This window comes from Artibeus jamaicensis, unplaced genomic scaffold, assembly GCF_021234435.1.
Source record: "Artibeus jamaicensis isolate MK-2021 breed Jamaican fruit bat unplaced genomic scaffold, CSHL_Jam_final scaffold_916, whole genome shotgun sequence".
NCBI lineage: Eukaryota > Metazoa > Chordata > Mammalia > Chiroptera > Phyllostomidae > Artibeus > Artibeus jamaicensis.
The window spans coordinates 47,846,703-47,873,635 of NW_026522059.1; the positions used below are offsets into that span (position 1 = coordinate 47,846,703).

Genomic DNA, 26,933 nt, shown 5'->3' on the forward strand with positions numbered 1-26,933 from the left:
CCTGAGGCAATTGTTCAAGTCTGTGGCTGAACTCCACAGTATTTCAGAGGGGTGTGCATGTGTGTGTGTGTGACACATTTTTTTTCCTTCAAAAAAGAAAATATTTACTTCATGGTTACATTTAAAAAAATCATTACTGAGCAAGTTTATAATCCATGAAAATCACTAATTGCAAAGATACATTAAGTAATTTTACTCTAGTGGCTTTTCTTTCACCTGTGTGAAACCAGAGAGCTAGTACCAGAAATCAATGACTAGATGCCTACCAGAGTAATTTCAAAAAACTGTTTAAATACATCACCGGAATAATTATAGTATTTTACTGCCATTTAATTTTTTACTATTTTACCCATTTCTCATTTAAGAATAATTACTTGATTTGTACTATAAAGCACAGACTCTAATCAGTAAAACACTCCAAAATTTTAGCTTATCTGTAGGTTAGACAAATTCATGGTATCTTAACTGTTTCTAGAAAAACATTTTACACCCTGGTTCACTAACTTTGTACCCTCAAATTGGGCATTTGGCATATATTAGGTACTCAAAAGTTGTTAAGCATGGGAATGAAACAGTACAGCCACTTTATAAGATAGTTTGGCAGTTTCTTACAAAACTAAATATACTCTTCTTATAAGATCCAGTAATCATGCTCCTTGGTCTGTACCCAAATAAACTGAAAACTTACATCCACACAAAACCTGCACACAAATGTCAGTAGCAGCTTTATTCATACTTGTCTAAACTCGGAAGTAACCCAGAGGTCCTTCATTAGGAGAATAGGTTACTGTGCTATATCCAGACACTGCAATACTATTCAGTGCAAAAAAGAAATGAGTTCTCAAGCCACAAAAACATATGGAAGAACCCTAAATGCATATTGCTAAGTGAAAGAAGCCAATCTGAAAAGGTTACATACTATATGATTCCGAGTACATGATACCCTAGAAAAGGCAAAACTAAAGAAAGAGTAAAAAGATCAGAGCTTGCCAGTAGGGAAGAAAGGGATGAATTAAGCAGAAAACGGGGGATTTTTAGTAAAACTCTTCTGAATCACACTATAATGGTACATGAATATCACTATACATTTATCAAAATCCATAGAATTTATAACACAAAGAGCTCTAATGTACAGTATGGTCTTTAGTTAATGATATATCAGTATTAATCTATAAATTATATAAAATGTACCACACTAATATATGAGGTCAATAACAGGGGAAACTGGAGGTGAGAGGATTTATATGAGAACTATGTACATTACATTCAATTTTTCTGTAAATCTAAAACTGTTCCCCCCAGAATAATAAAGCCTACTGATTTAAAAATTGAGTAGTATGGACATTTTGATGATGTTAATTCTTCTAATGCATGAACACAGTATATATTTCTATTTGTTTGTGTCTTCCTTAATTTCTTTCTTCAGTGTTGTGTAGTTTTCTGAGTACAGATATTTGACCTCCTTGGATCAAAAAACCATGGTGCACATACACAATGGAATTCTACACAGCAGAAAGAAAGAAGGAGCTTCTACCCTTTGTGATAGCATGGATGGAACTGGAAAACATTATGCTAAGTGAAAGAAGCCAGGCAGTGAAAGATAAATGGTGAGATAAATGATCTCACCATTAACAGGAACCTCATTGACAAAACAAACAAGCAAGCAAAGTACAGACAAAGACATTGAAATTGAGGACAGGCTGACAGTGATCAAAAGGGAGAGAGGAGGGGATAATGGGGGAAAAGAATGAAGTGTTTACAGGAACAATTATAAAGGACATAGGGACAATAACAAGGGCGTAGGAAGGGGGGAGGGAGGCAGGGAGGGCTGGGGTGGTGGGGAGGGGTGGGAGAAAAAGCAGAAACCTGTACTTAAACAACAACAAAAATAAAAAATTTAAAAAACATAAAAATAAAATAAATAAATAAAAATGGAAAAAATGTATAAAGTTGTTAAAGGAAGATGTACTGAATAAAACAGGATCAAAGGAACAGGCTCTTACTGAGCTGAGGATCAAAGGAACATTCACCACATCTTAATGACCTGAAGGGCCTGCCTATTTTAGGAATGCTTCCTCACCTACAGAGGTCTTTTCCAGGTTGTAGTTCAACTACCCACAAAGAGGACAGAAGTGAAAAAGTGAAATCCTATCGAGGATCCTTTTTCCTAAAGTGGAAAAGGCAAATCCTATTGAGAGCTAAAACAGCACTCAGAAGGAAGGAAATCAAGGAAAGGGGGATACTGAATTTACAAGCAAATATCTTTTAGGCTCAACAAGAAACCTATATATGAATAGCAGTCAGTCACCTCTGACTCAGGAGGTTAATCAGCGGGCTCATTACCAGGAATCTCTAATTAACTTCTGTGAAGGGATTTCCCAGCTAACTGGTGTTGACTATAACAGCAAACCCTCCTTCCCACACACACATCTGTTAATACACTATTGTAAAAGTTCAGGGTGGTTATTATGGAGTTGTCACAGGCCCATTAATTATCCACTATACTGTATTTAGCTTTACTTGGGTAAATCTTTTTTAATTATCCAGCCTGCACTTACAAAGCATCCTTATTTAACATGCTCCCAACTCTGTTTATATTTATGCCTTTTCCAATAGCTCATTAAATAGAGTTCTTAACCAGTACCATCAGAATCTTTAGTGAGAACCAGCCAAGCCCACTGAAAGTGCTTTTATTTTATTCCCTCATAACACAGCATTTTAAATTTCTAAATTTTTTTCAAGTCCCCCTCCACTTCTTTTTTTCTCTGTCTCTAAAGCATGCAGGAGGCTTCCTTTTCCATTATTTCCAGACTGTGAGTCAATCTTCCCCACTGATACCACACAATTGAGAATACATTTCTGAAGTGTCCCTCCAGTCTCTATTCACCAACAGAGTCAAGTCCAGAATCTGGAGGAAATCACCCAAGTTTGGTAAATATGTATCACATAAATGAATGAAGGCATTTTCACTCCAGACTCTCTGAGTTTAATTACATCATCTCTGATTTTTCCAGCATACCCTAACCTACATAACCACATGATCAGGCGAATACATAGAAGAAAATCATGAGAAAAATAACATCAGTATAGATATGCATGTTTCTTTTAGCATATATATAACTTGGGATAAAATAGCCAGTCAATCAGAACCCATTTAATGTTATAAACGTTAAAAACATTACGAAATTACTCAGTCTCTCTAGGAAAACTATACTTTACAAAGATGCCATTGAATTAAAAAGAAAAATATTACATATTTTTCATGGAATGCCAACAAAAATGTTATACTAAGACTGCAGTTGGAAAGCCCTTCCAAAGCAAATCGTACCCACTTTGGGGGAACATCTTTTAAACAGGCACAGGGCAATTCTTTTGACTTTTAGAAATGAACATTTAGAAGACTGATTCTAAAAATTTGAAAGATGTACATTTAAGAATGAATTTTCTAGCAATTAAATATGCTGGACTATCATAGAGTTGATTCTCTGATAGGTCTTAGGAGTTGAATTTGAATTTATGTCACATAGATGTAAATCCTGCGGGTCTCAGAGGGAAAGATGTGACTGAAAGAGGGGCTCTGCTTTGCATGCTTGTGGATGAATTCTTAATTCATAAACAGATGTGGGGTAGAATGATCGTATATGCAAAGCATGACTGCATGCAAACTGGGGATATAAATATGGGTTAATTACACACTATTCATATGAGAGTGGAGCCTACTTAATATTCTTTAGTGTCATGAATTCCCAATGGAAATAAGATGCATTTTATCAGTAGGTATCAAAAGAAAGTGATACAGTATGGATAAATTTAATCCATAATTTTTGCATTTGAAGTTTGGTGTAAAATATCAATCTTCTGAGTAGTTTATCAGAAATATAGCCCAGGTCAACAAAACACAAATATTGTTACCCAAGTAGATATTCAATGAGATATATAAAAAAGAGCTAATATGCTCCATTTACATACCATGTTTCATAGAATTATAGATCTGGAAGGGCCTTTAGATTATAGGATGTCTCCTACCACCATTTTATAGTTAAGAAGCTACACTGGATTCTGACCTCCCTTTGTCAGGTGCACCTCTCCCTTTCCTGGTAGTCAGAGGGAAACCCCATCATTGGTCTTAACCAATTCCCATTGATGTCACAGTAAAATTGAACTCAATGCAGTTTTTCAGCACAAGTGCCATCTGAAAGGTCGGGAAATGCTTCTTCAGGTGATTCTCTAAGATTTCTCATGAAAGACAAAGAGGGAAAGGCACAAGATTTGGAAGCTGAAGTCATGAAATGTGAGTGCAGACACTTGCTGCTTTACAGCTGGGTACACTTGGGCAAGTCTCCTACCTTCTTTGAACCTCAGTCAGAGAAGGTACCATTTCATCTTCAAATGGTAACAAAAATATATCTACCTTGAGAGGCAGATGAGAAGATTGGATGGATTAGTATGAGTGAATATGCTTGGCTAACTACAATGGCACTTACAAAGATTTAGTCTTTACTGTCATCATTAAATACTATTTATTAAATGACCAAATAAGCTCAGTATGACATTAGGCCTTAAGCAAAACAGGCAACAGGGAAGAAAAGGGCTTTACTCACATTGAGGGTTTTATCTCTCAGAGTCCGTTTTTACCAGCAGGTAAACTTATATGCAAAATCCATTGAGTCAACCTGACTCAGCAGTGAAACTACTTACTGTGCTTTCCCTGGTAACTTCTAGCAAAGTTTTATCTTAGTGCTTTGAAACAATTTACTTTGGATTTCTGTAGGGGACTCATTTGTTTTGGTCTGGCAAATGTGATTCAGCTCTGTATGGAAAACCTACAGAAGTGAAGTGGTGGGCAGGAGCCAGACCTTCAAACCAAGTTTTCCCGTGGGAATAAGGCCTTAGAAAATGCATACAGACTGTTATGGCTTGCTGTTGCTAAAAATCCATCACCCTGGTCTGAAACAATAAATGTTTATTGCCTATCCTCACGGTAATTTTCAAAGCCTGTGTGAATTTTCCCAAGGACAGAGCTAATCAGCTCGCCACCTTTCCCCTCTGCATGTTATTTTAATTTCCTTGATTGTACCTAAAATGTAGACAATAATATTCTATGTGATAGAAAATAAATCCTTCTTTGATGTAAGACCCAAGAAAAACAATAAAAGCCAGGCTAGGCAATGGTTGGGGCACTTTCCTCTTGAGAGAGTGGCCATGCAGTCCCCTTTTTCTCCACAGGATTGCTGTAGCCTCTGCATTTATTCTTGTCTTAAGTCACAACAGGTGTACTCTGCTGTACAGAGTCCATCACAGATTTCCCTCTTCTCCCTTTTGAGGAACTGAGCTCTAACATTATCTAGAGCAGCTCTGTACAATTGAAAAATAATGCAATCCACATATGAAATTTTAATTTTCTGGTAGTACCATTTAGAAAGTTAAAAAACAGCAAAATTAATTTTAATAATATATTTTATTTAACCCAATATATCCAAAATATTAATGGTTCAACATGTAATTAACATAAAAATTATCAAAAAGGCATTTATCATGCTCCCCTCTTTTTTTCCTAACATAAGTCCTCAAAGTCCCCTAGGTATTTCACACTTACAACACACTTCAATTGAAAATAGCCACATTTCACATGCTCAATAGCCATGTGTAGCTAGCAGCTACCATATTGAAAAACGATGCAGGACGAGAGGCGGTCAGGATGACCATGCCTACTGATAGACCAAATAAAAAACTAACTTAGTAACTCTCCATGGAAACACTTAAGAACACTAAAAGAAATAATCACATCCTAGCACACAGATAGGGGAAGAGTCCTAGCAACAAAAGTGACAGCATAGCAACACCAGCTGTTGTACAAAAGGGAAATTAGAAAACTACTACTTTGAAAAGAAGCACTTCTGGGATGGTCATCTTTTTCCATTTTATTTAGCACAAAATAAGAAAACTACACAAATATACATTTTATAAGGCACCTTTTTATTAACTCTTCATTCTATAATACAAATACTGACATTTTTGTCACATTGTTTAGTGTTAATATTGATCACTTAGGAGGATAAATAATACAGTATGATTTCTGGATGAACCATCATATTTTTCTCATGGTATGATCTGCCTTCTTGGCCTTACAGGTTACTGTGGGGAGCTGAATTGCATGGATCAGGGTGGGCATTCAAAATAATCCCATATTATTTCATGAAAAATATCGTGCCAACACTTGACAAGGACCTGCTCTTGCAGACCTAGAGGTCTAGTAATATTTTCTTCTATTCTTCCCTTAGTTCCTCTTTTCCAATATAGATACAGAGCCTCCTTGATCTATCAGACTAAAGGCAAGGGTGAGGGATGCTCAGCTGCCTGACCTAATGCTCCACTAACCCTCACACCCAATGGTAGAATGGCCTTTATACATCCTCATGGCAGCTTCTTTTTTCAGAAAAACATGAATGTGGATGCCACAAACAATTTAGCTCCACCTCTCTGAACAAAGACTTCAATTCTATGTCTTGGTAAGACCTGCCAGACCTGCAGTACTCCCCTCATTCTCTATGCTTGGTGTCTGGTTACTCTGAACTGGATACTTTCCTTAGTGCCCACCTACATTGAGAAGGTCTGGTTTTCCTCTCATCACCAACTGTTTACTCAATCCCAATTGACAGAATGGTACAAGGTCTGAGTACAGTGTAAGACTCTAAGGTGAGCAGTTGACATGGGGGGTTATTTTCATGCAGATCAGTTGTGAACAATAAAACCATAGTCATAGATTTTTAATTAGAAATTACTAAAATCTTTCATTTTCTTTACCAATGGAAGATGTCATAGTTTTCCATACAGTATTGTCTATGAGAAGGTTCCTTTGTGTGTATGTGTGTCTACCTGCTACAGTTTCTAAGCACCAGCCCTTGCACCATACTGGGTGATCTAACTTTGGTGAAAAAGCCAGTTAAAATGTCAGGATCAGCCATATTTTCCATTAATGACCAGCTCAATAAGCCTACTCTCACCATTGCAGTTAAAATGGATTTCTCCCTTGTCTATAGCAGAGTAGATGCTACTCTGCTTCTCAAACTTTAATATTTGTCTGTTTTATGCTAGTGAGGTCCTCACTAATTTCCTTGAGCATCCTTATAATCAGTGTTTTGAACTCTGCAGCTGATTGATTGCTTATCTCCATTTTGTTTAGTTCTTTTTCTGGTTTTTTGATCCGTTCTTTCAATTGGGACATGTACCTTTGTCTCCTCCTTTTTGATGCCTCCTTTTGTTTGTTTCCATGGCTTAGGTACAGCTTCGGTGACTCCCTGTCTTGGTAGTATGGAGTAGGTGTCCTGTAGGGTCCAGTGGCACAACCTCTCCTATCATTCAAGCTGGGTACTCAAAGTGCACCCTTCATGTGGGCTGAATATACCTTCCTTTTGTAGTTGAGCCTTAGTTGCCATTGGCAATTCAATGGGAGAAATTTACCCTGGCCAGTGAACTGCAACAACTTGCTGCGACCACATAACACCAACCTCCACCCTCCATGGAGGATCAGCTATGCAGGGGCAGGATGGTGGTGTTCCAAAGTGGTCTGTAGCTGTCCGAAGGTGCACACATTCTCAGGTTTCCTGGGTGGTACAGACTAAGGTCAGCTTCCACTTGTGTTTTACCTCAGGCCACTCTGTCTGGTCTATAAAGCAATCTGAGATGGCTGCTACTTGTGCTGGGCTTTGAGATTCTCAGGTGAAGTCAAGATGTGAACCTAGGATAGCTGCTTCTAGTGCTAGGTCTGGGGCCACTTAGCAAGAGGTATGGAGGCTGGATGCTCACTGATATCAGCAGTTGCTTGTTTGAGAAGATTTATAAAGTTGTGAAGCATGATCCAAGATCAGCCATTCCTATGGAAAAGTCTCGGTTAACAGCCTGGGTAGCCCATAAGTTGGGTGGGAATGAGTCTCAGGGTATCTCAGGGGCAGGGAAAACAGTGTTAGCTAGGTTGATGGAGTCTCAGATATGGCACCTGCCTGATGGTTCTGTGGCTCTGTGGGGGGAGTAGTAAGAAACAAAGAATTCATTAATTGAAAAAAAAGAACAATTTACAGGAATCAACAGTAGAGTAGATGAAACTGAGAATCAGACCAACGATTTGGAATATAATGAAGGAACAACAACCAATCAGAACAAGAAGGAAAAAGAATTCAAAAAAATAAGGATAGTGTAAGCAGCCTCTGGGATAACTTCGAGTGTTCCAACAGTGGCATTATAGGGGTGCCAGAAGGAGAAGAGAAAGAGGAAGAAAGTGGAAATTCATTTGAAAAAATAATGAAAGAAATCTTCCCTAATTTGGTGAAGGACATAGACATACAAGGCCAGGAAGCACAGAGAGTCCCAAACAAGATGAAAGCAAACAGGCCCACTCCAAGACACACCATAATTAAAATGTCAAAGGTTAAAGATAGAGAGAGAATGTTAAAAGCAGGGAGAGAAAAGCAGTTAGTTACCTACATGGGAGTACCCATAAGACCGTCAGCTGATTTCTTCAAATAAATTTTGCAGGCTAGAAGGGATTGGCAATAAGTATTCAAAGTGATGAAGAGCGAATATCTATAACCTAGATTGCTCTAGTCAACAAAGCAATCATTTAAAATGGAAGGGCAGGTAAAGTGCTTCCTAGACAAGGTAAAGCTAAAGGAGCTTATCATCACCAAATCATTATTATAAGTAATGTTGAAAAGACTTATTTAAGAAAAAGAAGAAAATCAAAACTATGAACATTAAAATGGCAAAAAATGTATAACTATCAACAATTAAATCTAAAAAACAAACTAAGTAAACAATCAAAACAAAAACAGAACCATAGATATGGAGAACATTAGAATGGTGGCCAGTGGTGACAGGAGTCTGGGGGAATGGGGGAAAAGGTAAAGGGAAAATTGGTAGTCACAGAATAGGAAGAGGGACGTTAAGAGCAAGTATAAGAAATAGAGTTGCCAAAGAACTTATATGCATGACCCATGGACATGAACAAAAGAGGTGGGATCATTTGAGGGAATAGGGGGTTCTGGATGGAGAGGGGCAGGTAAAGGGGGAAAAATTGGGACAACTGTAATAGCATAGTCAATAAAAATAAAATAAATAAAAATTTAAAGATCTACAGGCTGGCAAAAAAAAGACTTTAATATGTGTACTAATCCCCTAGAGATTGTGTTCAAATGGAAATTGTGATTCAATAGGTTTGGGGTGGTTCTGAGAATCTGCATTTATGAGACACATCCAGGAGATGCCGATACAGATGGATGCAAATCTTTCTTTGAGTTGTAAGGCAATAGCTCCACTCTCAGCATGTCATCACAGACAGATCTGTGGGTGTGAACATGACTTGCCTCCTTTCCTAGACAGTGAGAGCATATTTTGTTTAAAACATGTTCCTTACTATGATTTTTAAGCTGATGTGTTGTGGAATCCACAATTAAAAGATTGTCATTGATCACTTATTTTTTGTCATGCTTTCTCAGCAACCGATTAGAATAACCAAGCAGTAATTTAGACAGTGAGCTACTAATAAATTTGCACATATTAACAGTAGTTGAGTAAGCTCCTGCTTTCAATCAAAGCCCTTTGCCCTTTCAGCAGTGGAATGAGAACCTGGCCTTACTAGCAATATCTGACCAGGTGGAAATTATATAATCAGAACATAAATGAAACACATTTTCTTTTAGTTTTACATTTTGAAGCATGAGCATCAAGATTTGTTTTTGTGAAGGCCTTGAATTCAGATTCTTAGCTATATTTATTGTACTATTAATAAGGTTGTTTTTGCCCTCACTTGGATTCCCATTTATGATGACATGCCTTGCTGGGCCTTGATCCTCTGGTTTCTGACTTCTTGCCTCCTTCTGATTTGTGTGATAACAGAGGACTCTCAGCTCAAACACCCTCGGACTGCAGACCCCACTGGTGCCCTAATATCAAGTTGATCCCATAAACTGACCATTATTACTACAACTTAAGTCATGCTTTCTTTGCCCCTAGAACAAAATCATCTAATGGAAGCTTGGCCTGGCTGTTAAAGTCATACTTTATGCTTTGCTGTGGTTGGTTTTATAATGGGGTCAAAACAATGATCCCACTCCTATATAAAAGATTGAAAATCACCCTCTAATTATGAGATAAACTTCTCCATTTTTGTTAGTTTCTTTAGTGGCTACATTTTTCCAGCTAATAAATGCATGTCTATCTACAACACCCCAATCTTCTATGTATCAGAGAATAGGACTCATAGATTGCAAGGTATCTACACATGCTTCCTCAATAAAAACTTCAGATCCCCCTTAGTCATTAAATTTAAAACTTCTTTTAAAGTAGGTAGATATCGTATTTTTAACTAATTGTAACTATTAATTACTTCCCAGAAGTACAAACACAGCTAATATTTATCCTATCATTAGGATAGTGTTATGCTACCTGCTCCTGTCTAGAACTTAATTTTTCAAACCATAAACCATCATTAAATCAGGAGAATTCCCATAGGACATCTGTGACTGCTACTCTTAATAGTAGTACATCCCCTGGAAAAATGAAATCCTATGGTGTGTACTTCCTAATTTATGTTATAATAATAGACCTAAGTATTGTAAATCACTTTAGAGAGTTTTCTGGACCTGACCTATATTTAAAAAAATGACTGTTATTAATTTTACTTTTGTAAAACAGGAAATTATTTGAGGAGCCAAAAATCTATCTTGCATTCCTAAAGGATCATTTCCTCATTGTTATGTTGCAGTAATACAGTGATTATGCCACATGAACTAATGATGGACATTATGGAAACATTTAGTTACTGTTACTGCTAAAATAACTACCTTTCTTTTGGTTAGTGACTCTCTGCTACTGAAGAAAGACATGAAAAGTAAAGAATTCAGCCCCAAACTAATATTATTATTCATGACTATTATCTAAGCTACAAAAAAGAAGAATTCAAACTGCATTTTACATGGATAAAATCTCCCAGATAGGTGGTTCAGAAAGATGACTTTGTCCTTCTTAAATAGAATGTACTTGATGGGAAGTCAAATCAAAGTCATCTCAAGTTTTTTTAGTCTCCAATTCAATATAGATCCTACTTTTTTCTATATATGTGTGATTTTCTGTTTGATTAATCCTACCCAGCTCACACACTGCCCACTGCTGTTTATATAAAGAATTCCCTTGACAGGAAAATAGGGCAATGCCCACATTAAACAAACAAAGTAGAACTGAGTCAAACAGCCTACTTATGAATCATGAAGATGAGAAAATAGTTGACATGCTGCAGATCATTTTAAAACAAATACTTTCTTTTTCAATATAAAAAATCTAAAATGTTGTCATGAGGTTGAAATTGTTCAGCTTCAGGACAGGTCTCTAATATCCTAGAGATCCAGGCAATTCTCACCAAGAAAGGGTAATGTTTCATTCACTTCTTCTAGCTGAGTGTAACATGTCCCAATTCTTTAACAAGTACAGCTTTGGATACAGGATTTTTGTAAGGAGTTCAAATTTGATTTCTAGCACATTAGATCAGTGACAGTGTGGACAAGCTTTTAATTTCAAAGCAAATCTGGCTCTGACAACAGCTTTCTCCTTGACATAATGGATCGTTCTTTTTAAGCCTGTGAAGCACTGTTTCCGGTTGCTAATTGTAGCAACCCAGATGGGCCTATCTTTCTACCTGAACTACAGACCGCAATTTTGGCTTCTCAGTCTATATAGTATATGACTTACAATTTGTGAAATGTTAACACTTTTACCATCGGCTTCAGATACTTAGGTTTTTGTGAAAATGACTTCATTACATTATACCTAAAATTCAAAATGGCACAAAATAAGTTGCATTATATACAGGAGGGTAAGATTCTGTCTTCATTTATAAACAATGCAAGCTCCTGGAGATTAGATACCAATATCACCAAATCTGAAAAATCCTTCGCAGATTCCCCTTTGACTTACATAGACAGAAAAATGCTGTTAACAGTGGCCTTAGAAAAATACATAGAGACTTTCTGGTTTATATACTCAGGAACCGAGCAAACAAAAATAATTTATATTAAGATCAGGATCAGAATTTAGAGCTGCAAAAACCCTTGATATTATTTGTTCTGAATAATCATATCACACAGATTAAAAAGAATAAGAACCAGAAGAAGGAAACCAAAAGATCTAAATTGTATGGGGCCCTAAAAGCTGTGGTACTTCATCTTCCATGTTGTTAGATGTAAGTGAGAGCATTTAGGTGACCTATCTGGGGTGTGAATTGCAGAGCTTCCAAATCATTTCTTCTGACTCCTCATTTAGTCTGGTTCCCCATTGGACAACTCCCTCTTTAAATAAGACCCATTAATGATATTCTAACTACGATGCTTTCCCTTTATCTTAGGGTTAGGGAAGACTACTCCTTGCCTCAAGGGGATATCTGAAGTGATTTGTCTCCATTTTAGCCCTTCATGTATTTCCCTTGCAATCAGTAATTTGTACCAGTTCTATACCTATACTAGACATGGAATTAATGTTTTGTGGCGCTAAGGGTAATAGGTGAGCTACACTACAAACTTTCTTTGAGTAGTCAAATACGAGTACCCAGAATACCAAAAATAACTCAGACAATCAAGTATAGGTAAGAATTAAGGAAAAAATACCTATCCACAAGCTTCCCCTCTCTGGCATTTCTATCAACAAAATCAGGAATGCCAAATTAGGTTTCTAGATGCATCTCTCTCAGAGGCTAACTGGTATTTTGTAAAATTTAGTTCCACTTCCCTCATAGTAGTAATCAAAAAAAAAAGAGTTAGGTGCTCTGTCACATCCTTTGTAGATAACATTGCATCTTTTCTGATTCACTGTACAATAAGAAACTCAAGAAGCAACTGAGTAGCATATTCAGCTATACTCCCATAAAGAAAAATGAATAATGCCTGGACTTCATTGACAGATCAGTAAATATTCATTGGGCATGTATTCCTACATGTGTATGTCCCTCACCCACTAGAATAATGTGTTGAGTGAGGACTTGCCATGGTCCTCCCTTGTGACCAGCCATGCCAACAGTTACAAAGACACAATTATTTCGCTGGAAGGAAGTCACTTACTGTGGTCATTAGAATGATGCAATGCCATTCAAAAGAAGACTTTCTGTGGAGAATTACCAAATGTGTTTCCCCCTGAAATCCATCTATATATTACAACTATTTTTATAAGGTTACACCTGGTAAGCAATTTCTCATGACTAGCACCATACTGTACCTTATATTTGATAATTCCTGATTTTACTTCCATGGGCCTAGTTAGTGTGCCAGGCAAATTCTAAAGCAAGTAAAAGAAATGTGCTAGTCTGATTAGCCATTAAGTCCATATAAAGGGGCTCATTCTAGTTATGTTACTCAGTGACTGGTACAATTTAAATTCATAGATAGACTATTTCATTCAAACTATAAAATATGAAGCATTTTTAATAGCAGGTTGTGTACTTGGATATTCAGACATTAAGAAATTTTCTGTAAGTCACTGAGCAAAGACCTTCAAAGCCGCTGACCCAAAGACTGGTGGACATTGTTAAAAAATGATAGCATACATTTGTATAGATACTGCTTTCAGCTGCTCTGTGGAGGTATTCTACAATCTGTTGTAAGGCAAACAGTGTATTGTTCAAATGAATGGAAAAAATATAACCTTTGTGCTTGTTATTGCAAAGATATTGAAATGTACCATAGATTTATGCATAAATTATTCCAGCTCATACAGAAACCCAAGTTAGTTCTCAGAGGACTGTCTGATTGCAGGTGGATTTATATATTAGTTAAGTCAGAGATTTAAGTACCAAGCCCAATACTCAAGGTTATTGCACAGATTTTTGATACGCCACTGGAGATACTGGGTTCATAAACCAATGAATAGATTTAAAAATGACACGACTCTAGTATTTCAAACTGCTACTTCTTCATTCCTGAATAAACAAGGGTTAGTCCACTACTTTTGGAGCAGCACATAATAATGGAAGCTGTCAAAATCTCAGGGCTGGAAGATGATCTTGTTCAACCCTCTTTATGATATTAGAGTCTCTTTTGAAACTCTGCCTACAATTTTTCAAACAGTAATTAGACAATTCAGTGAGAAGAAACTCGCTGCTTCTGAGGAATCTTAACTGACCACTTAAAAATTCATTCTTATATTAATCTAAAATATCTTCCTGTAGCTGCCATCCATTGTGTCCCAGTGCCTCCAGAAAAGTTCATTGCTTTTTCCACACCACAATCTTTCAGTATTTTCTAGAGAGCTCTCAAGGTTTTAGGCTCCGCTCTTACCTAATCATCTTGAGTCTCATCAACCTTATTTTATTTTGCTTTTTTCCCTCCCACATCAGTATTGAATTCTAGCTTAGAATCTGAACACAACTATATGACATAAAGAGGAAAATATTTAAAATTTAAAATTCTGTCTCAGTTTTCCCATATGCAAAATCAAAGTGTACTCAAAGATTATTCTGAGGAACAAATAATAAAAAAACACATGGAAGCCCTCTAAAAATTGAAAAGTATTACAAAAATATTAAAAATAAGTTTCTAAATACCAGGAAACCTAAATTTCAATAAGGTAAGGACAACAGTATCCTAAAAACTCCTCAAAATTATAGCACAAAATAAACATTTGCCAATAATTTACCTTAGTATAAATACAATTAAAATGTAAACCAATCTATTTTTCTGGAGAAAAAAAAACTTTTCCATCATGTTGGGCCTATTATACATCCCAAATTCATCTAAATTCAATCCCTTTAAAATCAACACATTTTCATCAATTAAAGAGATGTGACTGGGAGGAGAACTGGTGGCACATCCTCTGAAATTCTCAACTTTTTGCCATTCCTTTGGGAAAAACATCTTAACGCTTTATAACAGCCTTTCCCCTTATAACCTTCAATGGAATGGTTCCTCAATACCTTTGGAATAAAATCTAAAACCTTTCATTGTCCAGTGCAACTAATTCTCCACCTGCATCTCTAGCTCTTCTCTCTCACTCACTCTCTATTCAAAACACACTTAACCTGCCTTGTTCTTTCTTGCTCCTCTGCCTTCATGATAGGTATCCAAGCCTTTATAGCCAATGCCTGTCTTTATTCAGATAGTAGATTTCCTCACTCTTCAAACCTTTGTTCAAATATTCACTTCTCTAGAGTCTCACCTGAAACACTTAGGTGGTTTGTGTTTCCTGTTTCTATCACATTTCAATCAATGTCATTGTATTGAAATTGCTCTATTACTTTCCTGTCTTCCTCATTAGCCACTAGATTCCATGAAAGAAAATGTATATTTTATTCATCTTGGGATAACTAATAACTAGCACAGAGCCTTATGTAGACTTGGTGCTCAATATATGATGACTGAATAAATTAATATGCAGTAGAAGGGAAAAACATACAGAAAATGAGCATTCAATAAAGTCAGAAAAAGGCACCAGTATTCCCTGATCTATATAAGAATTCAGAACTAACTCAGAATCAATAAAGCCCATTTTCAATAATCTATATATTCTCTATTTCCTACCCATTTCTTATCTCTTGAACCTCTTCCTCATTTGCAGAGAACTTTTTGATTCGTCACATACATTATACCATTTAATCATTAATGCCACTACAAGATCCTGTTACTCAGCTGGGATTTAGTGTAACAACCTCAGTATGTCTAAATGGTTTAGTAAAAGCACTGGATTTAGAGTTGGACAATCCAAGCTCAGGTACCTGTTCTGCCATTTAACTACTAGTGTGTTATTAGAAAGATCCTCTAACTTGTCCAAACTGCAGCTCCCTTTCCCACTTTATCATCTTTACTGAAGGTAAATTTTCATTTTTATACATTATTGTCCTTATTATCCAAGCTGGCATTTGGAGGTAGCTAATAGAGCCAGAAAGAACATACACTTTAGGATAAGACAAGCTAGCTACATTGCGTAATAGTTAAGTGATATTGTGTCAGTAGCTTAATTTCTCTAAACAAGGTTCTCATATAGAGAGATACTAATGATTTTCTCTTAAGTTATTGTAAAAGTTAGATGAAATAAGAAATATAAAAACATTTGTAGGTTTTTTAAGCGCCATTTAAAACCTTTATTATAATTCTTTTTGGCCAGGTTTAAGAATGGCCTAAAGCAATGTTTCTCAATGTGCTTTGGGTGCCACACCAAGTACAAGTTATTGACAACTACACATTAGCTTATTAAAGGCTCCAAGAAGTCCTGCTATGGAAAGATCTGTTTAACTCTGTTTATCCTGTCTTTATTCCAACATATCTGAACATGGAACACATACTAATACCTTGTGAAATAGCAGGCATCAGAAAAGAGGTTTTTCTCCCCTATGCCTTTCATGATAGACATTCAGAAACAAAAAATGAACTAGTAAAAATAATAAATACTCAGCAACTTTACCATTCATTAACTTATTATTTGCAATATTATTTGCTTAAAAAAACAACTAAATATATGCACACACATACAGGAGACATTCAGGTAGAATTTTAAGAGTAAGTTATAACATCTGAAGGAAGTCATAACATCTAGATGTAACTGATCATGTGTATGAAGACTAAAGATTGTTCTGATTAAGCTTTTTTTATTCCTGCAGGCTGAACCACACTCTTAGTAACTCCTCAAATCATGTGAAATGAACAAAAAATAAAAATTATTTCTCAATCATTCACAGGCACAGTTTTTTAAGGCATAATTGCTCTTTTTACATGGTAGCAAAAGTTCACTTCATTATTTCAAATGGCCCTTTTCCTAGCATCAATTCCTGTAACTTTAAAAGCTGCCATTAATTCCCCATCAGTAAATTGTAATTAAAATGAATATGAATCATTGATTTCAGCAGTTACATTTGTAATAAATATATAAATACATGCAAATAGATGGAAAATGTTTAAAATATATATTTCTGAACAATCTAATCCTTTAATGTTATTTCAAAGGATTCTATCTACAGAAATCTGGCCCTTACCTAAAATTACCAGAATTTCATGGATATACAGTGAACACTTACCAACTTGACTAAAATCTATTCTATTGATCTTAGAAAAAAGCATGAATAATGACCTCTGGGGTTTGATCCATTCAGTTCCCTTGTATTTCTGCCACATCTGTATAAAACTGAAAACTTCGAAGAGGCAGTGGGATGCTCCTAAATTAAGAAATCATAGTAAATATGCTACAATCATTTGAAATTAATTGTATTTCACTAGTTTACTCTCAAACGTACATCTAATCCACAAATTTCCATTCAAATATTTTACACTTGAGAAGCTGAAACAATTTAGGATGCATCTGAGTGTTAAATTCCATGAACTTACTGATCCTATTTCAATTTCCTACATGAAGCTAAACTTTTGCTGTTGTTGTTTTTAAGACAATAAGGCTCTCAGATCATGCTTCCGCCAAGTTACCCCATCAATCCTCAATATCTCTACCAGAATCCAAGAACAGTTAGATTAGATAATTCAGATTTACAGATTAAACATATTGTTCTGAAATGAAGACAAACACCTAAAAATATTTCCAACAACACTTCCTCCCAGGTAACCATGCATTAGCAGAATGAACTTTAAAGCCTCAAAGGAAAACACTGTAGAGATGCTTAACGAAAAGGAGTCCTGTGTGACCATGTTTCTCTAAGGTCTAGGTCAGGTCATGCTTTCCTTCTGCCTTCAACGTTAAGCTTTTCATTCTTCCTCCCCATCAATAGGTTTTCTGTATGGCCAGTTGAACCAGTGTCTGTGGTCTCACTGAGATGTGTTTAGGCCCTTTCCTTACTTATTTTCCACTTTCCACATTTTACGTCTTGAGATAATAAACACCATTTTTAATTGGGAAAATGTTTGATTTAGAAGGCCTAGAAAATATAACTATAATTAAAAAAACTTTCTCAGTTCGCAGAATTTCATAGCTGATTTCTTATAAAGTATCAATCTGTAGGAAAAATAGTTTTTCAGTTAATAGAATTATGAAGGGTTTGCATTATATACATAAATCTAGAATGTTAAAAGTGATTGAAAGTGATGTCAAAACCTGCATAAAGCTTGGAAAAGTTATCAAATGCAATGTTAAGTTTTGTTTACCACATTATCAGCTTAAATATGCTAATCATAAGCACTTGAGCCTCTAATTTCAGTAATTAAATCAAGCATTTTAGTTTTTCATCAATCTTAAAGAGCATTAAGCTGTATAAGTCTTCACCTTAGTCAACCATGGGAAATACAGCTATCACATTTAACTGACATTTTATTAAAGTCCTTTGAGTCTCAGACATGGAGGTTCCCATAATCAATTTGTCTGACTGCATATTATTTACCATTTTTGCAGGAAGTACCTGCTTAAAAATGAAAATTTGACAATCTGAGAGATCACTGCCTACGGCAATGCTTACTCCACTTTACAAAGCAATGTTTCCAAGAAAGATTGCAAAATAATCTAATCACTGAATTTGCTCTTTTTAATGAAAACACTATTGTTCACCACAAATAAAAAGGAGTTTTTAGTTCTGTTCTACAAATTCTCTGAATTGCTTCTACCTCAGTACAGTTAATGACTATTAACTTATCACACTACCACTTATTATAAGAATAACTACAAACGAAACTGAAAAGGACACTGGCATACAGTGCACTTGCTGGGAAGCTTCCTCGTTTTACTTTTACTATATATCAAAGTCACTTTAAACAAAAAAGGCTCTAGGACATTAGCATCTAAACCCTTTAATACAAATAAGTTCTGTAGATATAATTTAGGAACCCATTTCTGAGCAAACTGTTCCACTATATTCCTAAATCCAGACAGTACTGTTCAAATGATAATTCCCTCTGCCCAAGAAGTTTATCTTTGTATTCCAGTTTGAAAGCAGAAATAATATCTGTATAAAGAGACTTGGTAGAAAACACGACAAATAGCAAATCAGTCAATGAAGATGCCATGTATGATGAAAGTTTACAGGATGCACCACCCCTTTTCCAAGGGTTCTTAGTTATACAAGAAATTAGATATGGGGAATATTCCAAGATCATCAGAAAGTGCATCACAAGTGTGGGTCTCCTAAAATGTACTTACTCATTTTTGAGATTTAAATAGAAATACAGAAATTCTCCAAAAAAGACAAGCCATGGCCCTACTAAGCTCTGTACTTGGATCACAGAACTTCTCTAGCAGTGATATTACAATGTCGGCACTTTTCAGCAGCAACAACTCACACCTAACTAGAATTAGCAATTTTTCTCAGGAAAAACAGACCTCATCCAAATTGCAACATACACTTCGAGTTCAACCTAACAAAAAATGGATTTCTAGAAGATGTGACAGGAATCCTGTCCTACTCACTGAAATAATATCACTAAAAATGGAAGGGGGAAGTGTTGTAACATATAGAGATGCTAGTACAGCAGAGTGGGAAGACAGAGGGATGAGGTGGTCATAACCACTTTGATGCCTTTCACTTCCCTCCCATCCTAGGTTGTGATTTTAAACATGGAAAACCCAAGAAGAAAAAAAAAACACTAAAACTAAAAGAGTGTGACTGGGGTTACTACCACAGAAACTCTAAACGATTTTCGTGCAAGAGTAAAGCAGTGGGGGTGTAACAGCAGCAGCAAACCTCCCTCTTCCTCCACCCCTTGATACGGTACCTCCAGATTTGCCCGAGCTGCAAGATGTGGATGAGTGACTGCAGGAGCCAGATGCAGAAGGAGCAGGAGGCAGACCTGTGTTTGCTGCTGGCCCCGCTGCTGTGGCTGCCACTGTTGAGAGCGGTGATGTTGCTCTTGCTGGCGTTGGAGGCTTGCCTCTGCGGCGTGGAAGGACGAACCTCACCTACTGCGGCTGCAGACTCACTACTAACCATGGTCTTGCAATCCGCTCCGGGCTGCGGGCAGCTAGAGGCTGCAGCGGCTGTGGCGCTGTCCTCAGTGCTGAAATCGTGCACAAACCAGCGGAAGCTGAACACTTGCACGGAGAGCGAGCCAAGCACCACGAAGAAGAGCGTGAGTCCGAACCACCAGCGCTGGCCGCGCAAGTAGTAGTCCACGGCGAGCCAGATGTCCGTGCCCACGTCCGCGAAGTACACGGCCACGGCGGCCAGGATCCAGAGGCAGTCCCACAGCGAGTAGCGCCGTTGCTCCCTGCCGAGGCGCAGGCACAGCGCCGCCGAGCCCGCCCCGCCGCCGCCGGGACCACCAACGCTGCTGCCTGGGCCGCCCGAGACCCCCGAGCCGCCGCCCGAGCCACCACTCCCCGCGCAGCAGCAGCAGCAGCGTGAACAACCGCTGCCGTCTGGGCAGCAGCCGCCCCCAGCCGCCTCCTCGTCCTCGGCTCCCGACCCCGACGGCAAGCCCGGAGCCAATCCCTGCACCGAGCCCGAGTGGTCCGAATTCTGCAGCGGAGTGAACGCCACGTCGCTGCTCTTCTTCATTTTCAGCCTCCCGTCTGACTTAGCGGCCATGATGCCTCCGAACCGGAGGAGAGCCCTCCTTTCTCTGGCACCTTTTCCCGCTGTCTCCTCCTCCCGCCACCTCCTCGCCTCGCCTCAGCTTCCCTCCCAGGCGGCGCGGCTCCCCCACCTCCTGCTCCTGCACCGGCTCGCCGGGCGCCTGCAGCCCGCCGCCGCCCGCCCGGCTGAGCGCTGGGCCGGGCTAGCGGCGCGTCTCGGGCCGGCACGAGCGCCGCCTGGCTGCCTGCGCGGAGCCCAGCTTCTCGCGGCGCCCTGCGCGCGCCGCTGCCCGCCGCCCGCGCTCTTCGCCGTTCCGACCCCGCGGCTGCTGCCCGAGTCGCCGGCGCCGCCAGCAGCTGGAGCAGCGGCGGCCGCCCCGGCGCTCCTCGGACCTGCACATTCCTCTCCTCCCCTCGCGCGCGCTCCCTCCTCCCGCTTCCTCTCCGCCACCAGCTGACTCCGAGGGAGAGGATGACCTCATCCCTTCTATTCCAGCTGCCGCCGCTCCCACCCCGGCTCGGGAGGGGCGAGGGAAGAGGAGGGCCCCGGAGGAGGGGCTGGGACCCAGAAGCGCGGCTGGGTGAGGGCGGAGTGTTTCGCGGTCTCGGGGGTCGGGAGGAGCGACCGAGGGTTAGCTGGGGAGACGGACGGTCGAGCGCCCCAGCTCGCGGGATTTCCGAGAACAGTTGGTGAATTTGACCGACCCTGCGGGGAGGGATAGGAGAGGGCGGAGAGGAGGGGTCCTGGCGTCCAGCGTTCCCAAAGGTGGAAGAAGAGTGGGCACCTGTGGGTGTGGCGGCGGCGTGGTCGAGGAAGGTGCAGGCCTCTTTGTATTCAGTTTTATTCTGCGGGTACTTGAGAAGGGGTGGGCGTGCATCTAGGGCCGGCGAGGGTTGGAAGACAGGGTTTGTCTCACACGCCAAGGCCCGGACAGCTAGCAGAGGCAGTGGGTGTGCCCAGCCCTGGGGAGTTGTGGAGGGCGACGGTGTGCTGGGCCCCCGAAAGCGCAGAGCGGAGCGCGTAGCCTAGGCACGCGCGGGCTGCGGAGGGCGGGCTGATCCCCCGGGAGCCCACTGCCTGGAGCCCAGCGCTAGGAGACCGCCCTCGGTGTGTGGGAGTGGACAGCTGGAATGCTCCGGGCTTCTTGCACGGAGCCGGACGCCTCAGTTACGGGAGGTGAGGAGGCAGCTCTGGCGCCCTCCGAGGCCCAGCCCCACGCTGCCCTGCCAGTACTTTTCACACCCTCTTCGCGGTTGGGAAGCACCCAAGCCTGGAGAAGCGCTGGGGCCTGCGGGCTTGGCCGCGCGGCCCTTGGCCCCACCTCCCGCAGGTGGGAAGCAGCGCCCGGCACGGACTGCAGCTCTACTCAGAAGCCAAGCGGCGGGGCGGGACCCGCAGCCGTGGGAAAGTACCTCCTCGCCTGCCGAGAGAGGGGCAGAACCGGGAAGCTGCTGCCACTTCCCTACTACAAAACAAGAATTACCTTCTCTTAAAGCTACAGGAGTTGCAGACTTGATGTGTGGTCCCACAACTCTCGAAATGGCTCCAATATATTAAATCTGTCATCACAATGGTTCATCAAATTACATATAAAGAGAATGTAAAATAGTTTGCTGCTTGAAAAGATTCTTAAATACCCAATACGTATAAAATCCTTATCTTTTTTTAATAAGAAAAATTAGGTTTTTATTTGTCTCACTTAATTATTGCAATGTGAGAGTAAAGGAGTGTAATTCTTAAATTATACTGTGACTCACATAATTTAAGACCAGAAGGAAATGAGGTAACACGTGTTACACTGCCACTAAGAGCACCAGTTGTGGTCTTCTAAATCTGGAGGAAAACCATAACACCCTCCCCCTTCCCTGTTGTACACACCAGGCTCAGTTCGAGCTAGTGTATGTGCCATTCTTAATTAGTAGTGTTCTGAAGTAGAAATGCATAAATTTCTCTGCATGTAAAAATAGCCACCCCAGACATTTTGTGCTACTGCAAATACATTATTTTAGCACCAACCTGGACAAAAAGCAATTTGCCCTACCCCTGGATGTATCATTTATTCTTAGACTGGTGCTCTTGCTACTGCCTTATTTGGCCTTTGCCTGGCAGTGCGGCAGAAGAGTGTTGAGCCCCAGAGCTCACAAACGTTTCAGGTATGTACAAATCCAGTATTTCTAGAAAAAAAGGCATGGCCAAGGGTGAATGAGAGTCAGTGCAGTACCACTCAGCCAGGCAAAAAGTCTATTTTTAAATCTAGCTTTAAAATTGGACCCTCTTGGACAAGGAAAATCCTTTTAGGGAAAAAAAAATCCTGGTTCCGTTTCCCCAAGATCCAAATGTAAGATTCCATCTCCAAGGCACTACAGCAGACCTTATTTTGTGCCAAACCAATGGGGAGAGCAATGATCTCTTAGGCAACTGAGTCCAAAGGGACAAAGCATATTGTAGGTCTAATGCAGTGCCTTAAATTGCAATCAGGTGTGAAAAGGTCCTGCAGGGTATCTGAGGTTCTGAAGGCCTGAGCTGACTGAAGTTTGCTTTAGAGCAGGGATATTTCTTATTCAATCGTATTTTCTGCACCTAGCACAGTGCCCACACAGACTATTTGCTCAATAACTTATAGTTGAGTGAATGAATGGATTTCTAGAAAGAAGATTCCACAAGAGTAAGAATGCTATATTCTGTATTAATGTTCCTATGAAAATAGGAATTATGAAACTCTAACAAAGAAATAACTAGTAATGATTTCCTTAGTAACATTTATTTAAAACAGATTGGACTTTTTAAAGTATTTGTCTGAACCATCCCTGGAAGTTAGTGGAAGGAGTAGACAAGCAGGACGTTAGAGGAGGAGCATTTACATCCAGACTCTGCTTCCTACTGGCCCCACCACACTCTGGAAAAATTTCCTAATATACAGGATTAACACGAGGATTAAATGATACAATGCATATTATTGAGCTTTGTGTACAATATTCTTCTCAAGAGTCTCTAATCCCATAAGTCTATTATTCACATCTCAGTATGAAGATTTTCATATCACCTGCTGTCACAATCTGTACCTTACATAATAGTTAAGGGCTCAGAGTTCATACTTAGCCAGAGGTGTCCTTGGACATTTTATTTAACCTTCCCAGCCCTCAGATTTATCATTTGTAAAATAGGAATAATAGCAATCTCTAGCACCTGATGTTGTTGCCAGGAATAAATAAAACCAGGCATGTACTGTTTGACATCGTCTCCAGCACATTTAAACACTCAATAAACAACATCTGTTAATATTCTTCAAGTTTCTTCCACCCCCTCATGTTTTCTGGTTTAACTATAAAACTTTATGTTTAGCTACCCCACTCTCCCTAAAGTGAGAGCTCCTCAAAACAGTCCTTGGACCCCTCTCCAGCAGAATCAGTTGTTTTTTATTACAGATTTCTGGCCTATCACTACTGTATTCTCTCTTTCAATGACCTTATCTTTCATTCTATCTCAGAGGTTCATTCCACTGTCTTAATCTAAGTTGTATTATTACTCAATAGCTTCATAATCTTAATTTCAGGCATCCCACTCTCTGATTAATCTCTTCTAAATGGTTAGCTCACTCCCTCAAGTACCTTTGTACTCTATCCTACCTCAGCTTCACGTCTCTTAACCCTTCTTTGTCCTCACCTTTCTCCTTGCAGTTTAAATTCCATGGTCAACCACCATTAGCACTCCCTCTAACACATCTCCATTTCTGTCCTCCCTCTTACTGGACAAAACTCCAGCTCTGCATAATCTCTGCTCTTTACCAACTTTGGTTGTGTGGCTGGAGAAAGGGCCAGAGCTGCTGACTGTGCTCCTTTTAGGTCCATAACCACATACCTGAAAGGTAGCCTAGGGCTGCTCAGCCATTACTCCATGTCTTTCTAGCCCATTACTTTTTTCTTTTCTTATTTTACCTTCTCAAACATTAAACACTTCCTTCCCCATCCTTATTCTTAGCTAATGACTCTGCTTCCCATCTCACTGAGGGAAATAAAGCTCTCAGCACCTCCCCCTGCCCACCAGCATTTGGACCCACACACTCATCCTCCTGCCTCAAGGGGACTCTGCTAGTTAAAAACACAAAGAAAACAAAAATTTTCTCATTCCAATTCCCTTTCTAGCACCCCTGCATTCCTCCGAAACCTTGTAGAACAAATTCCCTCTGTAGTTGCCTGATCGGGATTTCTTCAATTCCTCTTGAATGCACTCAGATGAACCAACTGTGCTCCACTGAAACTGCTCTTAGCAAGTCTGCAGCCCTCTATCTCCACTTTACTAAGCAGCACCATTGGCATTTTATTTAAACCCTAAAGGGTTTAGCAGCCTTTTACCTAGTTGATCCCTTCCTGCTCTTTGAAACATGTTTCTTCACTTAGTTTTCAGTATACCACTCACTCTTGGTTCTTTCCCTGTCTCAAAGCCTGCTTCTTTGCTAATTCTGGGTACTTTGCTAATTCTTTTTCATATTCTCTATTTTTAAATGGGCTCAGTTCTCATTTATTTCTATATTCTCACTCCCTCAATAACTTCATGAAATCTTATGTTTAAAAATGCCACCTATATGCTGATGACTCTCATATTTATTTCTCCAGGATGGATATATCCTCTGAACCCCAGAATAAACCTAACTACTTTCTCAACATCTATACTTGGAGGTCTAATAGACATGTCAAATTTAAATAGTATGAAATGAAACTTGCAGTCTTCTCCCCATCCCCTCCAAATCTGTTCTTCTTTCTTCATTTCAGTTAAAGGCAACTGTGTTCTTTTAGTTTCTCAACTCATTAAAAGAGATAGAGTTATCCTTGACTAATTCTTTCTCCTAGACCCCATCTAACCTGCCTAAAAATACTTTTGGCTCTACCTTAAAAACTGTTTTCTTTTTTTTTTTTCATTTCTAACCATTCTCCCTGATACTACTATGATTTGATTCACAATATCTCCCACCAGGATTCTGATTTCTTTATTGGTCTTCCTGCTTTCATTCTTGCACTCCTACAGTCAACTCAGTCATCAGAGTGACCCTTTAGAAAAGCAAGACAGATGCCATCCATCTACTCATGTTGAGACTGGCAACATAATTTATTTATGCAAGATGATAATGCAGGACATTGACCAGGGGCAAGGAAGTCAATCCCTCTTCCCATGAACTTGCCCAACCCATAATGGATGAGGAATCCCTAATAGATTGCAGCCTTTATACTGAGACATGCTTAATAGCTGGATCTTGGGTGGGTAAGGAGCCCCTGCTGAATACCCCTGATGCTACCATTCATTCCAAAGAGCAGAGGGCCACCTTGCCTCACACTGAAATGCCATGGGATACATACGTCACCCCAACATTCCACGAGGCTATGCTCAGTCCCCTAGTGGTGGTAGAGGGAAACAGTGAAAATAAAACAGGGGTGAGAGTGTAGAGAGGGAGGCCAGGCAGGACTAGAGCACCAGGGGGAGGTTAATGGGCAGCAAGAATGCATGCTAGGCATACAGGGAGGTAGGAGGCAGGACCTCTTGTGAGCTGAAGCTCCAAGTCTTTGACGCATCTTCCACGGTCTCATAGGACTTCACTTACAAAACACAAAAGATTAAAAGATAGCAACTGCAGCATATTAAAGCTTGAGGTACTTCTGAGTAGCATGAAGCCCTGTGCACCTCCACAGGTCAAACACCCATGAGGTCATCTCTGACTCAATTATCTAACATCTTCTCACCTTTCACTGTATATGGTGGAAAGTTTTCATATTGTATATGCAAGATTGTATATGCAAGGCCTTATACAATCTGACTCCTGGGCAACAGGTTCCCTCTGACCCTATTTCCGACCACCCACTCTCTTCTTCCTTCTGCTCCAGCAACACTAGTCTCCTTATGATTTCTTAAACACACAAGAAAGGCTGCTGCCCACGGTCTTTGGGATGCTCTTCTTCATATATCCACAGGACTTGTTTATATTCTTCAATCTTCATTTCAGATCATTCTTTGTGTGACTCTTAACCTCCAGGTTAGTCTTCTTCATTTTGAGTAGAGATCCTCTCTTCACCTTATATATATACTTAGTCCCCGCATCTGGATCAAGAGAAAGAATCCTCACTCTTTGCCTGACTACCTAATGTTCTTACTCAAATCTGTGGCTAACACAAGGGGAAAGAACAACCTTCCCATTCTGCAGAGAGTTCATACACTTCCAACTAGGCTCTGAGTTAATCCACTGTGCTGCAACACTGAAGCAGCATCCTAATATACATGAATGTTAACAGGTACCAAAAAGATTCATATCACTTGAGTTTGGAGGATGGAAAACAGAGTTTGTTAGGGTCCTCCAGGGTATGTTTTTATTTTCTTACAATCCAAGTTTAGACAGGGAGTAGGTGGACTCAGGGGATAAGTAGGGAGTGCAAAAGAGTCAATATTACTCATTTTAACTCAGTTGAATTGACCCTGA

At 39.6% G+C, this 26,933-nt stretch overlaps 1 protein-coding gene and 1 pseudogene across 1 annotated transcript in view; one reads left to right on the forward strand and one right to left on the reverse strand.

Moving 5' to 3' along the window:
* The window catches only part of XKR4 (XK related 4), a 447,141-nt gene extending 426,659 nt beyond the window's left edge, over positions 1 to 20,482 (reverse strand). The window contains exon 1 of the mRNA XM_037148199.2: positions 19,671 to 20,482. Coding sequence (XP_037004094.2) covers positions 19,671 to 20,482 — 812 coding nt within the window. The remainder of the gene's footprint in view (positions 1 to 19,670) is intronic.
* Positions 20,483 to 21,600: 1,118 nt separating this feature from the next.
* The window catches only part of LOC119051450 (jupiter microtubule associated homolog 2-like), a 124,917-nt pseudogene continuing 119,584 nt past the window's right edge, over positions 21,601 to 26,933 (forward strand).